Source organism: Penicillium crustosum, assembly GCF_028827405.1.
Source record: "Penicillium crustosum strain IBT 35664 chromosome Unknown utg000001l_segment0_segment0, whole genome shotgun sequence".
Lineage (NCBI taxonomy): Eukaryota > Fungi > Ascomycota > Eurotiomycetes > Eurotiales > Aspergillaceae > Penicillium > Penicillium crustosum.
The window spans coordinates 1,677,699-1,700,606 of NW_026623122.1; the positions used below are offsets into that span (position 1 = coordinate 1,677,699).

General features: G+C 50.4%; 12 protein-coding genes across 12 annotated transcripts; 7 read left to right on the top strand and 5 right to left on the bottom strand.

The window, feature by feature from the left end:
• Positions 1 to 403: 403 nt before the first annotated feature.
• Positions 404 to 1,829, top strand: N7487_000646 (dolichyl-phosphate beta-glucosyltransferase; the record flags this gene model as incomplete). The annotated part of the gene is made up of 3 exons (XM_056868394.1): positions 404 to 517; positions 628 to 1,419; positions 1,485 to 1,829. 3 exons carry the CDS (start codon positions 404 to 406, stop codon positions 1,827 to 1,829), a joined length of 1,251 nt encoding a protein of 416 aa, XP_056733178.1.
• A 1,044-nt stretch (positions 1,830 to 2,873) lies between these two features.
• Positions 2,874 to 3,683, top strand: N7487_000647 (uncharacterized protein; the record flags this gene model as incomplete). The annotated part of the gene is made up of 1 exon (XM_056868395.1): positions 2,874 to 3,683. The coding sequence occupies one exon, from the start codon at positions 2,874 to 2,876 to the stop codon at positions 3,681 to 3,683; it is 810 nt and encodes a 269-aa protein (XP_056733179.1).
• A 963-nt stretch (positions 3,684 to 4,646) lies between these two features.
• N7487_000648 (uncharacterized protein) lies at positions 4,647 to 5,902 on the top strand (the record flags this gene model as incomplete). The annotated part of the gene is made up of 2 exons (XM_056868396.1): positions 4,647 to 5,172; positions 5,223 to 5,902. The coding sequence occupies 2 exons, from the start codon at positions 4,647 to 4,649 to the stop codon at positions 5,900 to 5,902; spliced, it is 1,206 nt and encodes a 401-aa protein (XP_056733180.1).
• A 1,140-nt stretch (positions 5,903 to 7,042) lies between these two features.
• N7487_000649 (putative cell wall protein) lies at positions 7,043 to 7,822 on the top strand (the record flags this gene model as incomplete). Its single annotated transcript, XM_056868397.1, has 1 exon — positions 7,043 to 7,822. One exon carries the CDS (start codon positions 7,043 to 7,045, stop codon positions 7,820 to 7,822), a length of 780 nt encoding a protein of 259 aa, XP_056733181.1.
• Positions 7,823 to 9,382: 1,560 nt separating this feature from the next.
• On the bottom strand, positions 9,383 to 10,546 carry N7487_000650 (ATG3/ATG10 family protein; the record flags this gene model as incomplete). The annotated part of the gene is made up of 2 exons (XM_056868398.1): positions 9,383 to 9,923; positions 9,996 to 10,546. The coding sequence occupies 2 exons, from the start codon at positions 10,544 to 10,546 to the stop codon at positions 9,383 to 9,385; spliced, it is 1,092 nt and encodes a 363-aa protein (XP_056733182.1).
• An 800-nt stretch (positions 10,547 to 11,346) lies between these two features.
• Positions 11,347 to 11,817, bottom strand: N7487_000651 (uncharacterized protein; the record flags this gene model as incomplete). Its single annotated transcript, XM_056868399.1, has 2 exons — positions 11,347 to 11,358; positions 11,410 to 11,817. 2 exons carry the CDS (start codon positions 11,815 to 11,817, stop codon positions 11,347 to 11,349), a joined length of 420 nt encoding a protein of 139 aa, XP_056733183.1.
• A 703-nt stretch (positions 11,818 to 12,520) lies between these two features.
• On the bottom strand, positions 12,521 to 13,471 carry N7487_000652 (putative cyclin; the record flags this gene model as incomplete). Its single annotated transcript, XM_056868400.1, has 2 exons — positions 12,521 to 13,165; positions 13,223 to 13,471. The coding sequence occupies 2 exons, from the start codon at positions 13,469 to 13,471 to the stop codon at positions 12,521 to 12,523; spliced, it is 894 nt and encodes a 297-aa protein (XP_056733184.1).
• A 517-nt stretch (positions 13,472 to 13,988) lies between these two features.
• On the top strand, positions 13,989 to 15,350 carry N7487_000653 (uncharacterized protein; the record flags this gene model as incomplete). Its single annotated transcript, XM_056868401.1, has 1 exon — positions 13,989 to 15,350. One exon carries the CDS (start codon positions 13,989 to 13,991, stop codon positions 15,348 to 15,350), a length of 1,362 nt encoding a protein of 453 aa, XP_056733185.1.
• A 573-nt stretch (positions 15,351 to 15,923) lies between these two features.
• Positions 15,924 to 17,640, top strand: N7487_000654 (translocon subunit SEC61; the record flags this gene model as incomplete). The annotated part of the gene is made up of 5 exons (XM_056868402.1): positions 15,924 to 15,933; positions 16,023 to 16,123; positions 16,191 to 16,358; positions 16,426 to 17,501; positions 17,559 to 17,640. 5 exons carry the CDS (start codon positions 15,924 to 15,926, stop codon positions 17,638 to 17,640), a joined length of 1,437 nt encoding a protein of 478 aa, XP_056733186.1.
• Positions 17,641 to 18,162: 522 nt separating this feature from the next.
• Positions 18,163 to 19,713, bottom strand: N7487_000655 (bifunctional ornithine acetyltransferase/N-acetylglutamate synthase; the record flags this gene model as incomplete). The annotated part of the gene is made up of 2 exons (XM_056868403.1): positions 19,178 to 19,713; positions 18,163 to 19,090 (listed from the first exon to the last, which is right to left on the bottom strand). Exons 1-2 carry the CDS (start codon positions 19,657 to 19,659, stop codon positions 18,163 to 18,165), a joined length of 1,410 nt encoding a protein of 469 aa, XP_056733187.1. The 5' UTR covers positions 19,660 to 19,713.
• Positions 19,714 to 20,381: 668 nt separating this feature from the next.
• On the top strand, positions 20,382 to 22,070 carry N7487_000656 (origin recognition complex subunit 2; the record flags this gene model as incomplete). Its single annotated transcript, XM_056868404.1, has 1 exon — positions 20,382 to 22,070. One exon carries the CDS (start codon positions 20,382 to 20,384, stop codon positions 22,068 to 22,070), a length of 1,689 nt encoding a protein of 562 aa, XP_056733188.1.
• Positions 22,071 to 22,266: 196 nt separating this feature from the next.
• On the bottom strand, positions 22,267 to 22,904 carry N7487_000657 (uncharacterized protein; the record flags this gene model as incomplete). The annotated part of the gene is made up of 2 exons (XM_056868405.1): positions 22,267 to 22,419; positions 22,548 to 22,904. 2 exons carry the CDS (start codon positions 22,902 to 22,904, stop codon positions 22,267 to 22,269), a joined length of 510 nt encoding a protein of 169 aa, XP_056733189.1.
• Between the last annotated feature and the right edge of the window lie 4 nt (positions 22,905 to 22,908).

Here is a 22,908-nt window from a genome sequence, read left to right on the forward strand (position 1 = left end):
GTGAACACAGGCAAATGAGCTACAGTATACTTGAACTGTAACGGAACACATATGTATAAGAAAATAAATTCTAATACCACTTATATAAAATAGTAAGACATAGGATCATATAATATCTTACGAACGGTGGCTCCCGGAGGTGGATCTATTCCGTATCGGCTTGCGTGTTGCCGATAAAAGGCCAAGCTGGCGATTATCAACTTACAGCATTCCTCCCCTCCCTTCTACCGTCTCTCTCCCTCTCCCTCTTCAATGGCGAGGATCAATCTGTCTTACCTCTATGAATAAACAGTTTCTCTCTCGGACCTAAGTGCTTGCCTTATCCCTTCCGGCATCGCTCCCGTCTCCCCATTCCGCATCTCTTCCGTCTCCGCATCTGACGTCCAGCTCGTCACTCTGCACAATGGCGGCAGCTTGGAGCGAGGTCTGTCGCCAATGCGTCAATACTGTGGTGGAAATCCCAGTTCAGATCTTACTCATTGCTGCCCTGGCCACGTTTCTAGGACTATTTGTCCTGGTGAGTCCACTTTCCCCCACTCCGCTTGTACCAGCCAGATCGCGCGCTCCAGACACGTGCAGCCCTAATTACAAGTTACTGACCTATCGATTCTCCTTTCAATCATCTAGTTCTCATTGTTTATATTTTTCGTTGCGCCAGTCCCACGAGAACCTCTACCAGAAGAAAAGAAGTATAGAACCCTCGCCAAAGATGGATCCGTGACAGACCCCGAGCCCCTACCCTGCTGGCTCGAAAGCCTAGACGCGAAAAAGGGCACCCCCAAAAGCACCACAGCCCATACGATCGCACCAGCCGAGCTATTCATGTCCGTCGTAGTACCAGCCTACAACGAGGAAGACCGGTTAACTGGAATGCTGGAAGAAGCCGTCAACTACCTGGAGCACATGTATGGGGACACAGCCAGCGCGATCGCCAGGGCCAGCAGCCCAAGCACAATGGAGACGCGCTCAATGCGCAAGCGCAAGCCGAACCAGGAGACCACTAGTGACGCCACAGGCTCCACTTCAGATCGCGGCTGGGAGATCATCCTCGTCTCGGACGGGTCGACAGACCGCACGGAGGAAGTGGCATTCCGGTTCGCGCGTGACCACCAGCTTTCTCTACACCCCAAGGGACACGCGGGTCCATGGACACCAAAGGCCGCGGAGGGCGTTCATATCCCGCCTGGCACAATCCGCGTCGTGAACTTGACTCACAACCGCGGCAAGGGCGGTGCGGTCACGCACGGTATGCGCCATGTCCGTGGGAAGTATGTTGTCTTCGCGGATGCGGATGGGGCGAGCAAGTTCGCTGATCTCGGTAAGCTTGTTGGGGCTTGTCGGGATGTGGAGGATTCGAATGGGCGGGCGGTTGCTGTTGGATCGCGGGCGCATATGGTTGGTAGTGAGGCTGTGGTCAAGGTATGATATTTGATATCTGGGTGATTGGATGTTTTGTGAGGTTGATTGCTGACTCTGCTCGATAGCGATCCAAGCTTCGAAACTTCCTGATGCATTCGTTCCATTTGATCCTGCGGCTCATGACGCCTCCTAAAACGGCTACTGTCAAGGATACGCAGTGCGGGTTCAAGCTGTTCTCTCGCAGTGCGCTGCCTTATATTGTGCCGTACATGCATTCCGAGGGCTGGATCTTCGATGTTGAGATGCTCATGCTGGCTGAGTTCGCTCGGATCCCTGTGGCCGAAGTCCCTGTGGGATGGAGGGAAGTCAAGGGTAGCAAATTGAATGTCTTACGAGATAGTATCGGCATGGCTTGGGGTCTGGCTGTTCTGCGGGCAGCTTGGTCGCTTGGTGTGTATAGACAGCGATGATCAAGTGAGGAATTCAATTGTCCCCGCTATTTTCGAATAATCTTTTTATAGCGAATATATTGCATCTTGAATTTTTGGAGACTCGGGTTTATTTTAATTTTTTTTTTATTATTCGCCAGAGTGGATAATTCAATCGGCTTCCGATGTACTTCTTCAAGTGATGTCATTTGATCTTGTTGGCAATGAAAGGGGACGGGAATTGATAGTGCCGGTTTACCAGATTGTTCAGTTTATTATTGATAAACTGATATTTGAATGTGCTGCCGAGAAGAGAGAAGATTCGCTAGATATCTGCGATGACGTCTCTATTGGATCAAAGGTGTGCAGCTTGGTTCACTACGAATATGATTACCTAGGTACTTCTACCATACAATAATATCACAATGGATGGCAGCTTTGTACCTATTTATACTCGATATACAGTCTGCATCTTACATTATGCGACCATGGCATGTTACTCAAGCCCAAGTACATAGATTGTGTGGTCCTCGACGTTGCTTGGCATTACTATCTCTTCACAATTTTTCTATACATCAGATCCACTAATACGTGGGTCCCCAAGGACAATATCATCCCATTTAGAAGGTTACTGCATAAAATTTTTGCATTGAATACATCCATGGTCCAGGGATCTAGGAACGGGTAATTACCTCGTGGGTTATGTACTACATACCTAGGTACATATGTATAATAGCTTGAATATTCCAACCTTGGAAGGTTTAACTTGTACGGAGGGCAATATGCGGTGAAGTATATGCAGTATATGCGGTGTGATATCTTAGATCAGATACTCGACATGGGCTGATGCTCTAGAATTTATGTTATGCAAGGTCATCTAAGAGTACAGAGTACAGCTATTTTGGTTCAGCATTGACTTTTTCTGATCGAAAATTTTCTGACGGTGGCGACACATCTATATAGCGTATACACCCGAGTGGTACGACTGCCTTTTAAACGGAATTAACAGCCGCGTTTCGCAAGCTCAATATTTCATCACAGATTGCTCATATTGCTTTTTCTTCTAGATCTATAAAGTAGGGAGATATGAAGCCAAATCTCACCCACACATCGATATCACCATCGCGGCTCCTCCAACTCCCAGCCGAACTCCGTCTCAAGATCTACGAATATGCACTAGACGTACCAAATGAGTATCTAGTCAGCAAACCCATGATCGTGCTAGGCGATCATGGCAATACCTTCACAGCCCGTGGTCAATACCGAGCATTATCAATGAGTCCGCACTGGGTTGGCGAAGACGGCACCGCACGCAAATTACTCGCGGTGAACCGGCAACTCCACAACGAAGTCGAAGACTACCTCTACTCAACACACACCCTCTTCCTCCGCAACTCCTTCAATCTGGACCGACTAGGCGACTTCCTGGATACGCTCAGTGCAACCGCCCGTGCCCGCATCCGCAGCGTCGGTTTCGAGGTCTTCTTCTTTGTGCACACGCAAACCGGCGTGCCGAAGCGCACGCTAAAGCAATACGAGGCCGCCGCACGGCTTCTGGCCGAGAAACTTCCGCTCTGGAATAGTGTGCTACTGTACCTCGATCCGCGCTACTATTATCCGTCTGCGAACGTGGGTGGTCGGGATCTCACGGCCCGAGGGGTGTTTGATCTTGCTACACGCTTCGGCACTTTGTGTAAGGATGTGAGCTTCTATCCGCTGCCGAATGGTGATCATCATCTGCTTGATGAAGCTCAGCAGTTTGTTTGGCGGAGTCGTTCGCCGCTGAGACAGCCAGATGCTCGTCGGTCGATTAAGGGGTGTTCGGCTTGGTCTTTGGATTTCAAGAAGAACATGGTTGCGCCAAGTCGGGTCCAGCCTGCCTCGTCTGTTTACTGAGGGTTTTCCCTTTTTCCCTTTTTTTCATTTATTTCGGTGTTATCTTCTTTTCTATATCCTTTTGTTTTGTTTTTGTTTTGTTTTTTATTTTTTGCATTTTTTAGCATTGTGAACCTCGGGGGATCTGGTCTGACTTGTTCGAGTTTGCTTTTAGCAGGCCCCTGCTCTGCGTCATGATGTCTGAGCGCGCATTATACCAGTCAAGTGCATATTAAAGGTGGTTTAATGACATCTTTGGCGCAAGTGGCGGAACTAAGGCGGGCTTCTTTTTTACTCTCTCCATTCTTGTTGATTCCACTAATACAGTACGGAGTACAGGGGTGAATTCTAGATATATATTCTAGATATATATATTGACGGGGTATACTCCAGGACTGTTTTTTGGGGGTTATATATTTACACACACATATAGATGACTTATAATATATATTAGATATACCAGATATGTATCTGATCATCCTACCTATGTATATCATCTGATAAATGACATTTCCTATTAGAGCCCCTTTGACGTCATACGCTGTGGTCAGATCCGAATTTCCTTTTCCATTTCTCATGTAACCCTCCTCATTTTCCCCAGAATTTGTGGGGATGAGCAATTTAGTACTCCGTATATTTGACCTCTTTCCTACTTCGCTACTTTCCTTGGGAATTTAGGAACTTTGTACCTGAAAAGCTACCCAAATCCTAAGCCCACCATTCATCTACGAACGCATGTCCCGAGGCTTGACATGTGCTGTATCCGGAACCTCGCATGAAATTCCGGCATATTAGATGGCCAAGTGCTGTGAACTCATTGACCGCTCCTAGGAACTCCACTGGCCTCGACGTGTAAAGCCACACTGCAGGTTGGGCACTATCGTGATTATCGTACTATCCACGTTACTATCGTCTCGACCCCCTAATATACCCTTATCTGCCGATTTGCGCTCATTATCGTGAGAAAATCAAATCTCAGACATCATGAAGCCTACCAAATTACTAGACGGCCACGGAAGTCTCTACAAGGAAGTACGCTTTTCTCCGACCGAAACACCAATCCGTCGCACAAAATCCGTTTCAGCCACATTTCCTCCTGTAATTTCAGGCCACGGCCGAACAGCATTCCAAGACTCGACGTGGGTGAATTCGTTCACCATGGATACGTCCTATATCGACCAATCGCGGGCACTTCTCCAGAGCCAACGGCTGAACTTTGAGACGGAGAGGGAATTGTTTGCGCAAGAGCGCCGGTTATGGGAGAAAGAGCGCGCGTTCTTACGATCGAAAATTGCTGAGCTGGAGGTGTTTGTCAAAAGTCAAGGAAACAGAACAAGTCAATTGGGATCGGAAGCCGCCAAACTTGTGCTTGCAGGTGGAATATCGCAGTATAACACAAATGGCCTTGCGGCTCAAGTGTGGGAGGGGACAAGTCCAGGCAATCCTCCAACAAGGGTGTTCTTCGACCATGAATCTCCAGACCAAAGCTATCTATCGCCAATCTCCGAAAGTGGGAATCCGCCATCCCTTGATCGGGCTCTTTCCCCCAATCACGACCAGTAGACCCTTCTGGAGCAGCTGTGAGTCAGCCGGTGCCGATCGAAAAGCTTGACAGCACCCTGGATGGTATCACGCTCAAGTCTACGGCGCTGCCACCCGCCGTGGTAGCTCGAGTGATCACCCCGCCCTCCCCATCGCCCCTGGTAACCCCTGGAACTGCCCCTTCAACCGCTGCAAGGCCTATCATGGAACATCGAAACAGTCTTAAGTTAAAGCTGTCAGAGCTTGGACCGCCCAATGAGAACTTGCTCCGCCATGCAGGTCACACCCCGATGGCGATCATCGACGCTGATGATAGTCGGTCCACTCAGGAGGGGACTCCCCTCGAGGCTGGCTCCCAGATTGAGAACGCCCCTCTTCAGCCCGTGGCGAACGTTCATCAACCCACCGAAAATGAGATCTCCTACTTTCCGGATGTGCCAGACGACCCCGCTCTCACGGGGCCCCTCGGTCTGATTAATGATGACGAGCACGACTCCAATTTTTTGAGCGAACTCGATCAGAAACTCCTTGTTCAAGCGAAGAATATTCTAGGCAGCTCGGTGGAATCGGCTGATCCCAATGAGAGCGATTCTGAGTCTGAATTTCCTCGCCAAGGCGAGCAAGAACTTGAAATCAAATTCAAGAAATCAACTAATTTCGGCACTGCATTTGGGATATCGAACTCGGGTCAAGTGTAAGGAAACATATATTTCCCATATACATTTGGATCTTTGTGATCTGTGTGTGAAATAGGTCCTACTATGTCTCCTGCGGATTACTTGATGTTTTTTTTCTTCTTTTCATGGAGCAGCATATGCTTTTGATGCTGTACCTTTTTGTTTATCTTCTGTTCTCCATTCTGGCGAAATACCTTACGAGATTATGATATATGCCGATATGTGCAATACAACCTCATCTGTTTCAAATGTTTTAGATTTCTTCCAGGTTAGTCTTCGTTTCTGGGGTGACCTGCTTGACTTGACAGGCAACGGCCAACAGCCCTAGCAAGTTGCATATGGACTCGCCTGTGTTCGAGTTCCTTGCGTGTGATGTGTATGCATTGAATCTTAGTCCAATGTCCTGATTGGCTCCTTGAAAAGTTTCTTGTAGAGAGGGATCTTAGTGTCTCTGTGCCTTATTGGCTACTATCCCTTGCATCCATACAACTTTACTTCCCCATTCGGCCACACGTGTTCTCCTACCCCCCCAGAGAACTCCATCTGCATCCCATACAATGCAAATCCCACTAATCTTGTCCTAGTTGGGCTACGATAGCTCGGGCGTCCGGGGAAGGCTCGGGCATAAACTTTACACTACTCGCCAGCGCACGTCTAGTCTCTCGACAGAGCTGCAGCTCGTTCCTATTGAACCATGCTGCTTGCATGCCCTAATTTCCACCAATTACTTGATTCCAGACCCCTTAAGACCCAATGTCTCTCATGATTTCTTTCCCAGCAGTGGCCGTTGACTTTGTACCTTGCAGATCACTGCCCTTGTGGCTTTTTTAGATGAGTACCACCCAGGACTAGTTCGTGCCTTGCAGATATCTCATTATCTGGTTCGATCTGGTCTTGGATAGAGCCCTTGGTTCTCCCCATGATACTGTTCAAGTGTATACTTTGCATGGGTGCCGAAAAGTACATAAGGATCATTGTTCACGCCTCAAATTCAATTCTTCAGCAACCATCACAGTCTCTAAACAGTCATTCACTCTTCTCTCTCTCTTTCCAACTCTCCTTCAATCACTTTATAATTTCGATCTTCGGATTCATTTAATCAACAACTTCTATCTTCCTGTCTTCCTAAAATCAAAACCAAAAAAACACACTACCGCAACAATGGTCTCGACTACTATCAACTTCTCCGGCCTCATGTGCCTCGTCCTTGCTCTCGGCCCCGCCACCGTCCTCTCTGCTCCCCAGGTGCCGGCTCCCCAGCTGCCCGCTCTCCCATTCCCGGAGATCATCAACCACGGCCCCGAGACCACCAACCTGGGCCCAGACAACAGCGAGACCTCCGCCGGCAGCGGCGTCAAGGTCGGCATCCCCGGCGGTCCCTATGTGAACGTTGGCGCCGGATTCCTCGACTCTCACCGCGGCCCCTGCGGCCCTGGCTCAGGCGATGACCACCTCGCCGGCGCTGGTGTTGACGTTGGTATCCCCGGTGGCCCCAGAGTCAACGTTGGTAACGGCGAACACCACCACCAGGACGGCTACCCTTGCCCTGAGCCCCCTGCCGTTGTCGTTGTGCCTACTCCCACTGCCAACCCTCCTCCCGTGGTTGTTGTGCCTACTACTACTGTCAGCCCTCCCACCGAGATCATCACTCCCCCCGCTGAGACTGCCCACCCTCCTACTTGGACTGGCGTCCCCACTATCCTCCCCCCCACCTTCACCACCCCCATCTCTGGCCCTCTTACCACCGCCCCGGCCGGCTGGGTGCCCGCCCCCGCCCAGTCCTCCACCCCTCTGATCCACCACGCCGTGCCCACTGCATCCGCCTCGCCTTCCGCTGTTCCTTCCGTTCCCGTTGTGCCCGTCTTCAATGCCGGCTCATCTCTGGTCCCCGGATCCGTCCTCGCAGTGGCTCTTCCTGTTATCGTGGCTTTCTTCCAGTAAAGTCCCTGCTTCAACTTCTCTACATTTACTGAACACGATGAAAAATGGCGAAAACGACCCGGATAGACCTTCCACCTGTCACCGACGTGGTTGGTCTCTCTAATGATTGATCGGACCTGTGTATCTCTTGTATCTCCCTATATTCTTCCTTGTCTACTTTTTTCTCTACAATTTGTCATCATCGGCCGGTGTACCCACCCCCGGATTATCTGTATCTTCTGTGCTCATTCGTGAGGGCCGAGCTTTATTATTTACTCTTTTGTTTGGCTGTTATCTAGCTACTGCGGATGGTTGTCCATTATGTTCACTTTGGACGTCCACCTGTGCTTTGCACTATTCGGAGTTCTTATGTGGTTTACTGTTATTTGTTATTTGTGGCTTTTGATATTATTACTCTCAATTCGAATATACTACTTTGATATACGACTAATTCTTCAACTTACTCGTAGGTACAGTAATGTTCAGCTTCGTCTCCCGATATTAATGCCCATCTACTTGCGAAATAATTCAGAATATTGTAGTAGGAAGGAAAGTTTTGCAAGATAAAGATATAAAACACGCAAAAGCTTACTATCAAGGCGCTCGCATGGGAATATGTCTATGTTGCTAGATAACCCTAACTCGAATCCTTGACCCGCAATTCAACTTTGCAGAAAGAACTATTCCCTAGGGGCCAGACAGCTGAATTGTCCCGGGTGTTGTAAACTAGCAAAATCGGTGGGTGGTCCGCGGGCAAAGGCACAGATGGGGGTGATGGGTTTGGCGCGTCAGAGAGAGTGTAACTCCAACTATCACCTTGATTGTACCACGTTGCGATATCAGAATATCCACGATAACGACGAAGAATAAGGGAACCGATGAGCCATGTATTTTCATCGACCTGCTTGATGGACTTGCTAACAGGGTCTTCGATTGGTTGAGGTTACCTTCAGAAGAAGATTTTGGGAGGAAATGGTTGATCTTGAGATTTAAAAAGAAATAGTCAGTGTGAGTTGGGAAAGGAGCCTTGGAAGGGAACCTGTAGCTAGATACATGCTCGGAGGAGCAACCCGACTTTTGCAGCCTAAGGAACCACACATCAACCTTTGGTCATGGAGTACGCTGTTGGGGATATTGCCAACGCATTTGCATACCCGGAGAGATAATCAGTCTTGCATTGATACCTTGTCAACCGGGGGCAAAACTAGCGCGGGGCTCAAGTTTTAACCCTCCGGTCTTACTTCGGAAATGCTCGGGACTATGTATGATCTCGCGATGCGATATGTCTACACTGGAATCTTCACAGATCGTAGGAAATTTGCCATGAGAAACTTCTCAAAGTCACCAAAGATAATACACAGCAAAAGCAACTCAGGGAAGGGGGAAGGGAGATTATCCGTACTCCCAGAAGCAGATTAACGCCAAACTCATGTCATGTCATGCATATCACATCTCGAAAATCAAGAGCAAGAGAGCAGGTCGCCAGATCCCAGCCATTATCTAGTCCAATTCGGTCGTAGAATATAGCTGCCCGGCCAGTAAGGGTCGGAGAAGACGATTCTGGATCTAATCCAAAAGAAATTATACTCCCATCGTAAAGTCGTGCTCAATGCCCGGCGTCACACTGGCAATGAATTTGAGGAACACAACCAGGTATTGGTCTACTCGGATAGCGACCTGTTCTTCCTCATCATGTTGCAGCATCTCCCACTCGTCCCCGCCAGGTTGTGCATGGTGGGAGTCCCCGAGGGACAGATTCTTTGTCTCATCTACCAAGCCCTCCAGTCCGCCGCCTGCCCGGAGAACGCGGTTCGCTTCCTCGCGTGACTGTGTCTGCTTGAGCTTGTCACGACGGAGCTTGAGTGCGGCATCGGCACGATCCAAAAGTGTCTTCATCACGGAGGCGTGGCGACATGGGTGTACACTGGCCATCTTGACACTGCCCTCAAACCACGGGAAGTCCTCTAGCGTCACGGTCTTATCTTTGTAGTCACCGACAATATCCTCCATCATTAGATGTGGCGGAAGCGGTTCGGATGCCGACAAATAGCCGGACAGGTAGAGGCGAGGTGTGCGGTAAAAGTTTGAGTAGGTAATGTAAAGGGTATAAGTGCGGAGAGACCTGGAGCGGTAAAGAGTCACGGGTTAGAAAAAGAGATAACGGTGAAGCTGGAGACAGAGAAATAGCACTCACTGTGTCCCTGACTGATCATCTGTCTCTCTGATGATGGCTTCCTCATCATCGTCTTCATCCTCCATATCGGGGATATCATCATCATCCTCCTGCTCCCCCAGGTTCCCGGATTCATCAACGGTTCGCACGTCACGAATCCGAGCTTCTTGCTTATCATGGTCTGCCCCAGCGTCGCGGCCACCACCGGTCCGCAACCATCCATCCTCTCCGCCGTCGGCAGATGTGCCTTCACCGCCATCACCGCCTGAGAGGAAATCCCTCACAATCTCATCCTCCAACCCTGCATCTCCGGCAAAGTTGTCGTTCAGTCTCCGATGACATGGCACTCCTCGTGTAACCAGGAACTGCTTGCCATCTGGAAGGTAGGATACCCGTTTTGCTGGACTCGATGCGTCGGCCCATGACCATGTGGGGAACTTGTAGACTAAATAATCTCCGGCGAGAACAAACTCCTCTGGAGTGATTTGGCCAGTGTTGCGGAAGGTGGAAGTGCGTGATACCGGGGCCAGGCGGTCCCGCCAAGTTGACAGTGTAGAGTGTAGGATATTCATAGTGTTTCACAGGTGAGAGTGAAGAAAGAGATACAAGAGAAACGGCGGGGGGAGGGTAAATGATAAGCGGTGGAGCACATGATCCGCCCCGCGTGAGCGTCATTTTGAACTGATATGGTTGCACGTGATGGTACCTATATGCTTATATAAGAACGTTATTTTATTCCAAGGTTCCAAGGTTCCAAGGTTCCAACCGATACTACGGAGTATGTTGTAGAGAGGTATATATCCTCCACAAGGATTGCCAACATAGGATGAACAAACGTGGATACTACAATGACATGCTATAACCATATGGGGAAATGATCTGGGTCCTCACTATGTCCATTTATAACCGAAGAGCTTTAATTCTCTGATTCCTAAAGTCATACCCTTCTATTTGGATGCCTAGATAGTTTTAGGCTGAAGAGCTATTTAGGATGTGTAAGATGTGCACATATTGACTAGTGGCCTCTTCCTTACTCCAAACATTGGAAATAATGAAATACTAGACATCGGGAATCTGTACAAACACAATTAACTTCTGTCCCCAGTGACTTCACTCCACGACCTTATTCCAACTCAACGTCCTTCCATTTATTTTGAAATCTCTATTTATTCTTGCTAGAGAGAATACATACGTAACTTGGTCATGTAAAAGTTTCTGTATCCTGTACGAAGAACTAGGTATTTACCTAACAGAAGGAGAGCAAACGCCATCTTCATATCTGGCCAATTCCTAGACTAAGAAAAAGATATTTTTCTGTTAAGAACAGTGATCAGAAAACCTCATATATCTTAAAAAAGTATTTCTCTATCAACTACGAGCAATCCTGGATGACAGCAGATATAATAGACATACCATAGTCGAGGATTCATCTTACCCCTTCATGATTATGGCTGGCCGTGAAAATCGGCGACTCTAAGGCCAAGGCCATACCAGCAAGCCAGGCCGGCCGAATAACTTCGAAACCCGTACTCAAAGCGACAATATCTGCAGGCAATTTCAGTGTGGCAATTGTACCTATGACTCGACTTGCAAATTCTCTTACGACCTGACAAGAGCTAGCGGATCTGAACCCAATACCGCGACTGATGATTCGCGCACCCAGAAACAGTACTTTGACTGGAAGAAAGTCATGAGAAGAAGCTTTATCGGTGTCAGATCTCGGAGGGGACACGGAGAGATTCTTTGACTGTGGAAAGGGGCGACTGATATCCTTGATAGCGAGAATACAGGGGACCAACAGCTCCTTGCCGGAGACCTTGTGGATGACGATCTTGATGGACATGGGGCTCATCCTGGCAACTAGTGACACATCCGGCCAATATTCGACTCGCAGTATAGCCGGGTATTCCATAAAACCTCCACATCAGTCTCGAAATGGCGCAACCTGGAAAGGGATGCAGCACCTTTTGCATCTCAAGTGGCCTATGATACACGCACAGCTGGATATGATGGATGCGGAGGGATTCCAAATGGTCAGTGTGGAGAGCCCATTGGAGGACGCAATCACCAGGCTGATGAGGGTGTTTCTCGAGCGGAGCATATGGAGTAGGGGTGGAAACATCCATGCCATTCAGTTATAATCAGCAATTTAACTAGCTATCGTGTCAGTTTGGAATAGCATTCATATATCTACTTTGTCTCTTACGTCAACAAGAGAAAATATGGTATGTCACATAGGTTCAGCTGGACAGGCCGCGGAATTCCCTGGGATTGTCCAATGCTGTGGATACAGCTAATCCTCTGATCGAATATTCGGCCACATCCGCAGAGACGAGGCCGTCCTGTGTGGGGGTGTTGCTATTCCTTCTGGGTGGAGCAGGGTCTTGCAAGCCATCTGGCCGTTAGGCCTTCCGTTGATCGGCAGTATTCCTGCCACCACGCAGTAGATAATTTCGTAGATAGCTTGCTAGCTTCTACCAGAACATCCTTCCTAGTAAACCTTTTGGCCTTGGAATTGGATGTTCTCGGCAAAGATCAAAGGGCATTCATTCACCCTCCTCCATCATGCGCCTCCGCTCAATTTCGGCATCCACTTCATCTACTACCATTGGGATAGCTCTGCTCTTCCACTGACTAACCTCCGCCCGCATAAAGCCTTCTGTACTCTTCATGCCTACGACCAAAAAGCCCAGCTCTTCACGATCAACATCAAAGACTTCCCACCACTCGCCATCCACAAGCTTGACCTCCTCCTCGCGTGAAGCGAGGTAGATGGCAGCCACAGCCAAGGCATTTGGTTGGTGGGTGACATAAAGAAGCTGCGGTGAAAGCAGCGCCGCATTGAGGTGCTGAATGACCCGTTGAGCCACAGCGGGCTTTGTCACGCCCAAAGTTTGAAGATATGTCAAAGCGATGGTATGCGGTAGGGCGACATGTGTATCAAAGCCGAGAGTACGGAGGATAACCGTTTCGGTGCGGAGAAGAACTAGCCGGGCGGACTGGTAGCCTCCCTCGGAAAGGATGTACGTTTCGGGAGATGGAGGGGTTTCAGGGGCCCCGCTCTGCCTCACAAACCACAAGGGTGATGCATCTTGGGATAGGAGGAATGTGTAGACATTGAGGACGGAACGTGGAGAGGTTGGTTGGAAGGAGAGCTTAGCGGTCAGGTACAAGGCTGCGGCGGACACATCCTGCTCCGGTTAGTGGATTAGATCAGAATAAATATTTAGAACTGGAGCTGGACTTACCTTGACCGAGTAGATTCGCAAGCTACCCCCGTCAGCGCCAAGCCAAAAACGCGTGAAGATCACGACTGCCTGGGCAATTATATCTTGCGACAAGTGTAGGAGAACCCCGGCAGTTTGAGTGAGCTGGACGCCCGCACAACGAATGGAGGTTTCGAGGTCAGATGGGACATTGTCGATGGAGGATGAAGATTTGGACAGTTGGTCAGGCGTTGCCAGGACATTGGATAAATGCTTCAAACCGGGAGCCATGACGCTGGAAGTTTGCAGAAAACGTGCGATGACGCAGATGCTCGTGCAGCTGAAACCATGCACAGCGGGAGCGGTAAAATAGACGATGACGGTATCAAACTCGAAAGAAGTCTAGTGGGAGGCAACGCTAATTTCCTATAATTAATCAGATTGGAAAAGGAAGATGTGGTGGATCATGGAGGTGGAGAGAGCTCCAGGCCGTTCAGCCACCGCTATTTCCTTCTCCCCAGCCTCTTGTTTTCTTGTCGTCAATTCCTGTGGTGTCTTTTGGTTTCAAATTCTAAAAAAAAATCAAGTCTCGACACTTTGAAACACGATCACTTCATTGAAACTACCTATACCGAGAGTACCTTTTTTGTTTGACTTTGAATATATCCCAGGGGGTCGTCCTTGATCAGCCTTCATACCTCCCCTCCTGCAAATCACCCCCAGGTTGCACACCAACGCCACATTGGGCCTGAATCGACGTGGCATTTCCATCCTGTCTGCTTGTTCTGTCGAAATAACCCCTCAGAACATGTCTCCCGATCTCTCCCATGCACCTGTCACCCTGCATTCCGATGGCACGCAATCTCACGAGACCGTTGCCTTGACGCCCCCAAGACCGTCGGTCCACCCAAGCTCGCGAAATCACTTTAACAATCCGCCTTCACATCGTCGGGCAAACACTGAATATATTGCAAGACCCCCACTCTTTGAGCAAGGCACCAACGACACGATATCAGGCTCGAAGAATACCACTTGGACGGAAACCTTCCCGAAGAAGAAGCTTGAAGCAAGAGCCAGGGTCTTGTCAGACTGGTTCCAGGGGAAATCAGATCCAGTCGAGTTGGGACTGAAAATGGGCCCCAACGGTTCTTCAGAGGTGACCGGATTGAATTCCCGCCCAACTCCAACATCCATGTCACATACGAGGCAGAACTCGACCCCGACAAATCGGTTTTCATTCTTCGGCCTGCGTCGACAACCAAGCAGACCCAACTTCCCAGAACCAGCAGATGATGAGTTTCTAAACCTGGACATCACTGCCGCTCTCTCACTACCTGAAACCCATGGTACTAACGATGAGGCACTGGATGCCCTACGAGACCATGCCGACAAAGTGCTACGACGCATGCAGGAGGCCTATAAGCAGCGCACCTTCGCCATGCACCAAGCATTGGCAGACAAGAACGAAAAGCAGGAGGAGCTTGAAGAGACTCGCGCCAGAGTCGATCACCTCAAGGTGCAGCTGGACGGCATGGCCGCCAAGGTGCTTGATCAGGAGAAAGCCATGCAGGCCATGGCCGAGGAATTGGAGCAAGAAAGACAACTGCGAAAGACGGAGGAATCCCGCAGTCGCAGTGATACAATGCGTATCGTGCATCCAGATGACGACGTGCTTTCCATGGCGCTCCAAACTCCTCGGCGTGGAGGCAAGCGTGCTAGTCACAGCACCTTCACCAGCGACTCGGGCTTCGAGTCTGGTGACGAGAGCGTTGCGGATAGCGTCTTCTCGCAGCGTGAGGGTGTCGAGTCTCCCACCTCTATGCTGACAGCGCCGTCTCCCAACATGTCGCAGATCGCCCTGTCTACACCAACGGGCCCGATGCCAACACCCACAATCCAGAAGAATCTGGTCGCGGTCACGAGTACACCACCGCCTGCCCGCTCCTCGGCTTATGATCGGGTGTTGAAGGGTCTTGCTTCAACGCGTTTAGGTAGCTCTTTCTCTGGTGGTAACGGCAACGGGTCTAATTGCAACAACTGCTACGGAGTCCCCGCTTCCGAGGCATGGAGTGTCATGGGTGTTCTGCAAGACGAGAACCGGGGTCTGAAGACACGATTGGGAGAGCTTGAGGTGGTCATTGATGATTGTCTGGGTCTCGTCGGACCTTGATGCTAGATTTTCCTTTCTCTTTTTTTTTTGGCAATATTATGCTCTTTATAAAATGCTGGCATATATTTACACAACTAAAGCAGTTGGAATATTTATTTTGGGCATGGATATCAAAATTATTCCCAATAATTACCCCATATGTTGTAGACCCCTAGCTGTCCCGATCGCGTAGTTAGTACCGTGGCCTCTGGAGTGTGGGGATAGCTTGGAGCCCTGTTCTTGGGGGTTGCAACGACACATCGGACTTGGAAGAATAGCAGGAAAAAGAAAGTGTTGGAGAATTGAATTGAAGCTCAGATTAGTGCAGTTATCTCCAAGTATCCCATTACTTTTTTGGTTGAGTCACCAAGTTGGTTGTTGCGGCGAAGACCAAGTGGCCTTAATTAGCGCGGAAGCGAAAAGTGGCCAGCGAACCTCTTCTGTCTTCTTCTTCCCTCCTCCCCCATCCTCCCGACAACTTCACCTTTCTCCTTTTGTTTTATTTTCTCTTAATATTTCACTTCCATTCCTTTAGCTGGTTTTCGACTCCAGCTTTCTTTTCTTCTTTAACGGATTGGGAGGAAGATAGCCACCATGAGCGGCCGTGAGTCCCCGAATCGTCTGGCACGCGGTCGCGACAATCCGTCTCGAATCGGCCTCAATTGATCGTCAAATGCTGATGGAGGAATATAGTACGCTTCCTTGACTTGATCAAGCCCTTTACGCCCCTCCTCCCGGAGGTGGCAGCTCCTGAGACTAAGGTGCCCTTCAACCAGAAGTTGATGTGGACTGGTGTATGTCGCCCTGAACCCACCCTTTCCGCGCCAGGTCGATTTGGATCCTAATGGAATTACGTTACAGTTGACTCTGATGATCTTCCTGGTCATGAGTCAGATGCCTCTTTACGGCATTGTCTCCTCCGACACTTCGGACCCCCTGTACTGGCTCCGTATGATGCTGGCCAGTAACCGGGGTACTCTGATGGAGCTGGGTATCACCCCTATTATCTCCTCCGGCATGGTCTTCCAGGTATGCGATTCCAAGAACCCCCTTATCATGGTTCGCGGTCCTGTTATTAACATTTCTCGTTCTCCAGCTCCTTGCCGGTACCCACCTCATCGATGTTAACCTCGACTTGAAGACCGACCGCGAGCTCTACCAGACCGCCCAGAAGCTCTTCGCTATCATTCTCTCCTTCGGCCAGGCCTGTGTTTACGTCCTGACTGGTCTCTACGGCCAGCCTAGTGACCTCGGTGCCGGTATCTGTGTTCTCCTGATTGTCCAGCTGGTTGTGGCTGGTCTTGTTGTTATTCTGCTTGACGAGCTCCTCCAGAAGGGCTACGGTCTCGGCAGCGGTATTTCCCTGTTCATTGCCACCAACATTTGCGAGTCAATTGTCTGGAAGGCATTCTCCCCCACGACTATCAACACTGGCCGTGGCCCCGAGTTCGAGGGTGCTATTATCGCTTTGTTCCACCTTCTCCTGACCTGGCCCGATAAGCAGCGCGCCCTGTACGAGGCTTTCTACCGCCAGAACCTGCCCAACGTCATGAACCTCTTGGCTACTCTTCTTGTCTTCGCCGCTGTCATCTACCTGCAGGGATTCCGTGTTGAGATCCCTGTCAAGTCTTCCCGCCAGCGTGGTATGCGCGGCTCTTACCCCGTCCGCCTCTTCTACACCTCCAACATGCCCATCATGCTCCAGTCTGCTCTCTGCTCCAACATCTTCCTTATCAGTCAGATGCTGTACTCGCGCTTCTCCGAGAACATCTTGGTCCAGCTTCTCGGAGTTTGGGAGCCCCGTGAGGGATCTGCTCAGCTTTACGCCGCCTCCGGTATTGCTTACTACATGTCCCCTCCTCTCAACTTCAAGGAGGCTCTTCTAGACCCCATCCACACTGCTGTCTACATCACCTTCATGCTCGTTGCCTGCGCCCTCTTCTCCAAGACCTGGATTGAGGTTTCCGGCTCCGCTCCCCGTGACGTTGCCAAGCAGCTCAAGGACCAGGGCCTCGTCATGTCTGGTCACCGCGAACAGAGCATGTACAAGGAGCTGAAGCGCGTTATCCCCACTGCCGCTGCTTTCGGTGGTGCCTGCATTGGTGCTCTGTCCGTCGCCTCCGACCTTATGGGTGCCCTCGGCAGCGGTACCGGTATTCTTCTTGCCGTCACGTAAGTTATTCCGTTGATAATTCAATTATGTCCATGTCAGCTAACAGCTCAATACAGCATCATCTACGGCTACTTCGAAATTGCCGCCCGTGAGGGTGACATTGGCGCTGGCCTCAAGGGTCTCGTCCCCGGCAGCTAAACGAGACTGCCCGTATTTTTACGAGCAGCATGACATAGGATCACACCGGTCCTTTGCAACCTCTCTGTTTACTTTCTGTCTTTTTTTTTTCTGTCCGCTCTATGTTATACTTTTTGGGTGAATGGATCGGCGCCGTCTGTTTGGTTAAATTAGAACTATACCGATTGATATTCAGTCGTGCAGGTTGATCAACCTGCTGATGAACGTCCCGAGGACCCTTTTTGGGAGCCTCTGCACGTCGACACAACCGTGTCAACGTCCTATGTCCATGTGTAAAGGCATATGGGTCTAATCTCACTTGATAGACGGTGCTCAGCGATGAAAAGTGCCCTGTTTTGGGTCTTGTAACCATATGTGTCTAGAAAAACCAAAATCATATATTCAACTTGCCATGATCCTCAACTTGGTTCATATTAATAGTGACTCTTTGTACCTATAGGCATCCTTGCTCCGAAAGTCCTTGAATGCCAAAATAACTCCCTCGATTTATCATTCCACTAACAATACTAAAATAATGTCTTTTTAAGTCCGGTAATCACCGTTGATAGTCACATACTCGTGGCTGAAATCACAGAACCAGTAAACAGCATCCTCACCACCACACCCAGCAGCGCCCTGTTCACCACCACCAAGATCAACCTCGATCTCGAGATCCTCATTCTGCAGAATAGCACTAGCCCGCTTCTCATCAACCGCCTCGGGTTCACCATTAACCAACAACTTCAAAACCTCACTGCCATCGACCGGGCGGAAGCTGACAGAAGTGCGCTCAGGAACAACAGTACCCTCCGCAACACCCTGCGAATAACCCACGGCACAAAGGATTCGGCCCCAGTTAGCATCCTTGCCATAGAGAGCCGTCTTAACCAACGGTGAGCGGGCAATTGTGGAAGCAATCTGTCGCCCAGACTCATAATCCGGTGAGTTACGCACGCGCACAGTAACAAACTTAGTAGCACCCTCTCCGTCCCGCACAACCAGCTGCGACAGCTCCTGCGCGAAATCAGTCACGACGCCCTGGAGCGCTGTGTAGTCGGCGCTAGCAGATGCGGCCGGTGCGCGCACAATCTCGCCACCTGCGGCACCGTTCGCCAGCACTGCGATGGTGTCGTTCGTGCTCGTGTCACCATCAATGGAGATCGAGTTGAAGGATCGCGACACAGCGTGTTTCAGGATCGATTGCAGCGCCGCGGGCTCAACGGCGGCATCGGTGCAGAGGACACCGAGGAGAGTCGCCATGTTCGGGTGGATCATGCCGGCTCCTTTGGTCATACCTGCGAGGCTGTAGGTGCGATCTGGGGAGGAGGGGAGGGTGAAGGTGCGCGAGAGGAGCTTAGGGAAGGTGTCTGTTGTGCAGATTGCGCGGGCTGTGGTGAGCCATGCTTCGTGTGTGGAGGCAAGGGTTGAGTGCGCTGTTGGGATGCGGTCGAGGATCTTGGAGATCGGGAGGCTGGTGGGTGGTTTCGTAGTTAGTTATGGGGATTTCTTGGGGGGTGGGCTATGCAATTGATAGAGGGTAGTCCACGGGTGAACTTACCGTTGTCCAATGACGCCGGTGCTCATCACTAGCGAGCTGTCGTTCTCGACACCGCTGCACTCATCCACCTTTCTTCCCATCTGCACTGCGTCCTCTAGACCGCCCTTACCGGTGACGGCATTGGCGCAGCCCGAGTTGATCACAACGGCGCGGATACCATTGCCTTTGCGGCTTTGCAATGTCTTCCTGCTGACCTGCACTGGCGCAGCCTGGAACTTGTTGGTTGTGAACACTGCGGCGGCTGAGCATGGCGTTTCGGAGGCGATCAGTGCCAGATCCGGGAAGCGGGTGTTGGAGGCCTTGACTCCCACATGGGTACCGGATACCTGGAAGCCCTTGGGGTAGGTGCCGGTCGTGGGGATGTAGCGCTGTTTGGAGGCCGGAATGGCCATGTCCAGCGGTGCGGAGTAGCATCGGACTTGGCCCTTGAGCATGCGGGCGAGAGAGGTGGCCATTGTGGCAGATTGAGTATTTGGAACCATATGTGAGTCTTGTCTGTATTGCTAGACTTGCTACACACCAACTTTTTCTAAGGGCAGTGCTCTTGTGAGTCAAATCGCGTTGAGTCAAAGGGAAAAATGTAGCCGATCTCGGGAGCTCCCCACTCGGCAAGTGCATGCACGGTATGAGCCCACTGTAATTGACATAGCTGGGGATATCTTCAATGTTGGAAGAATTTGACTTAGTTTTTACTTGTATAGGATTACCTTTTGAGTACTTCATGTAGAAATCTGAAATCTGGAATTTAGTCTGCACATTTGCACATGACTTGCGCGACCTTTTCAGTCCAGCGCTCTAAAGTAGAATCAAGTGAGTCTTTTATATAACTAATTACCAGAAACATCGTAGGTATCGTAGATGACACATATGAGGATAAACTACCTAAAGATAAAATCTCGCGAATTGTGTTGAATTTCAAGGCAGTATAGACGATAGTCGCCGCCATACCTTCCTGGAGACGCGGAGTCGGAGAAACCCATCCGCTCCAATTCAATTCCTTCAAGCATTTCGAGCCCCAATTAAGCCCCCAATTAAGCCCTACATTCCAGTGTCAGACCTGCAGCTCCCTGCAAATACGAGATCTCGAATTTATTGACCTTGGAAGCCCCTTGCGTCCCGACCCTGTGCACATTCTCCGGATCTGATGGTACTGTTGCTTCCTTTCCCCTTCGCGTCGACGTGACTGTAATCTGACTAGAACGTCATGAAGCGTAAGCTCTCAGACGCCGGCGATCAGCCGCCTGTATCGACCCCAAAGAGAAGACGAACAGCCCTAGAACAATCCAATGGCGCCTTGAACGGCCACGCGCCCAACGGCGCACTACCGAACGGCGATGCTTCTTACGAGCTTCCTCCACCAGAACGGGGTCAATCAACACCTAAGAAGGCCAACGGTGTCTCCGCGACTCCATTACAACAGTCTGGGTTGAAAACGCCTACCCACAAATCCAAGGCTCGTGGCTTGTTCGCTACGCCTACCAAGCCCAAGTCCGCAACCGCAGCGACCCCATCTCGAGTTAAGAATGCAGACCGGTCTGCGCGGAAGAAGAGCGCACGTGTACTATTCGAACAGGATGAAGATTCAGCATGGGATGGATCGGAACGACTAGCTGAAGAAATTCTACATGGTGATGAGCCGGATACGGAGAAAGCGGGTCAGCCTCTGGCGGAGAGCATAGAACCTGAAGACGCAGAAGAGGCCCCTGGAAAGGGAGCGAAACAACCAAAGCGTCGTGCAGGACGACCGAAAGGTGCGAGAAATAAGCGCTCCCCAACACCGGAAGGCGAACTCCCTGCACACGAACGATACTTCTTCCAGAACCGCGCCGGTCCTGTCAAGACATCAAATGCAACACTCAACAAAGTACCGCTGTTAACACATGAGGAATATTTCGAGAAACTGGGACAATATGAGGATCCGTGCAAGGAAGAGAAGGAATACCTGCAGTCCTTGCACCACCGATCTTTTCCACAGTGGGCATTCGAGTTCGATGAAGGATTCAACATCTGCCTATTTGGCTACGGCTCCAAGCGCAAGCTAATGGATGAATTTGCAGAGTGGATCTACAACCACCGCTCGTCGGTCACTATGACTCCAATCATTGTAATGGTCAATGGTTACACACCAGGCATCTCCATCCGATCAATATTCGCCACGATTGTCACGGCCGTAATGGGTGACGATGCGCCATCCAAACTTGGTGCACAGCCAACGGAGGTCCTCGAGCTACTACAATCTGCGCTCAAGTCGCACGAAGAGCCCGTTACGGTTTTGATCAACTCTATTGATGCACCGCCTCTCCGCCGCGCAGCCAACCAAGCGCTCCTCGCCCGTCTGGCTGCAACACCGCGCATCCGTCTCCTGGTCACAGCAGATACCCCCAACTTCCCGGTCATGTGGGATATTAGTCTGCGTGATCAACTCAATTTTGTCTTCCATGATTGCACAACCTTTCTACCGTTCTCGGCGGAGGCGGACGTCGTCGAGGAGGTCAATACTCTCCTTGGACGCAAGGGCCGCCGTGTCGGCGGGAAAGATGGCGTGGGCTTTGTGCTTAAAAGTCTTCCCGAGAATGCACGCAATCTGTACCGTCTCCTGTTGACAGAACTTATCACTCTACTGGACGACGGCCACCAATCAGACGACGAAGGTGAGGCAGAGGGGGGCGGCAAAGCTGGCGATGAAACTGGCATCGAGTTCCGTCTGCTTTACCAGAAGGCAACGGAAGAGTTTGTGGCTTCTTCGGAGATGATGTTCCGTACTCTGCTAAAGGAGTTCCATGACCACCAGATGATCACTTCGCGCATGGATGCAAGCGGCATGGAGATACTAGGTGTGCCACTGTCCCGCGATGAAATGGAGGGCGTGCTGGAGGATCTGGTGCTGGGGTAGCGTAGATTCCTCCCTGTATTTGGCGTGGAATAGATCAAAACTCATGATACCCTGTACGAATGAACATTTTACCAATTCTAATCTGGGCGTCCAACCGCCCAAACTGCGTCCTTATCAATTGGCGAAACCCAACTTGGCATTGTTCGAGAGTATGTACAAGTAGCGTTAGGTGTCCGTCTAACCGACCAAGTGAAATCTAGAAATTCGCAAATGCCGCCATCGCCATCATAGCACCGAAACTTATCTTGAACGGCCGTTTCTCGCTCATAGCGCGGCGCAGATCAACGCGCTTAACATATTTCTGAATCCGGCTGATTGGAAGAATATTGTACCCTTTGGATGCAGCGAACTATTGTTTAGAAAAAGTATCAGCGTATTGTCACAAGTATATCCCTCTTGAACCCATAACCTCGGACAGCGAAACCCTCAACAAAGCAAATGGAAAGGCCAGGTTTATGGCAATTAGCGTATACATACCTCAACAAAAACAACTCCCATGCCCAAAATAACAACCAAAGCCTTCGAAAATGCTCTCAACCCAACACCAGCAACAAGCCCCAGCACACTCCCCAAACTAACCTGGCGCATAGTCTCCGCGTTCAACAGCCCAGTCCGCCGCGGACGGGCCTGCTTCTGCCCCGCAGACTCGGCAGGGTTAACTGCCCAATCTGAACCTTTGTTGAAGGATTGCTCGGGCACGGCGTACTGGCATTGCATTGGGGCGGCGCGGAAGGGTGACAGGGGGTGCATGGTTGCGGCAGAGAGACCGATGCCGACGCCTAGACCCAGACGGAGAAGGGTTGCGGGTTGGTGGGTGAATAATCTGAAAGACATTGTG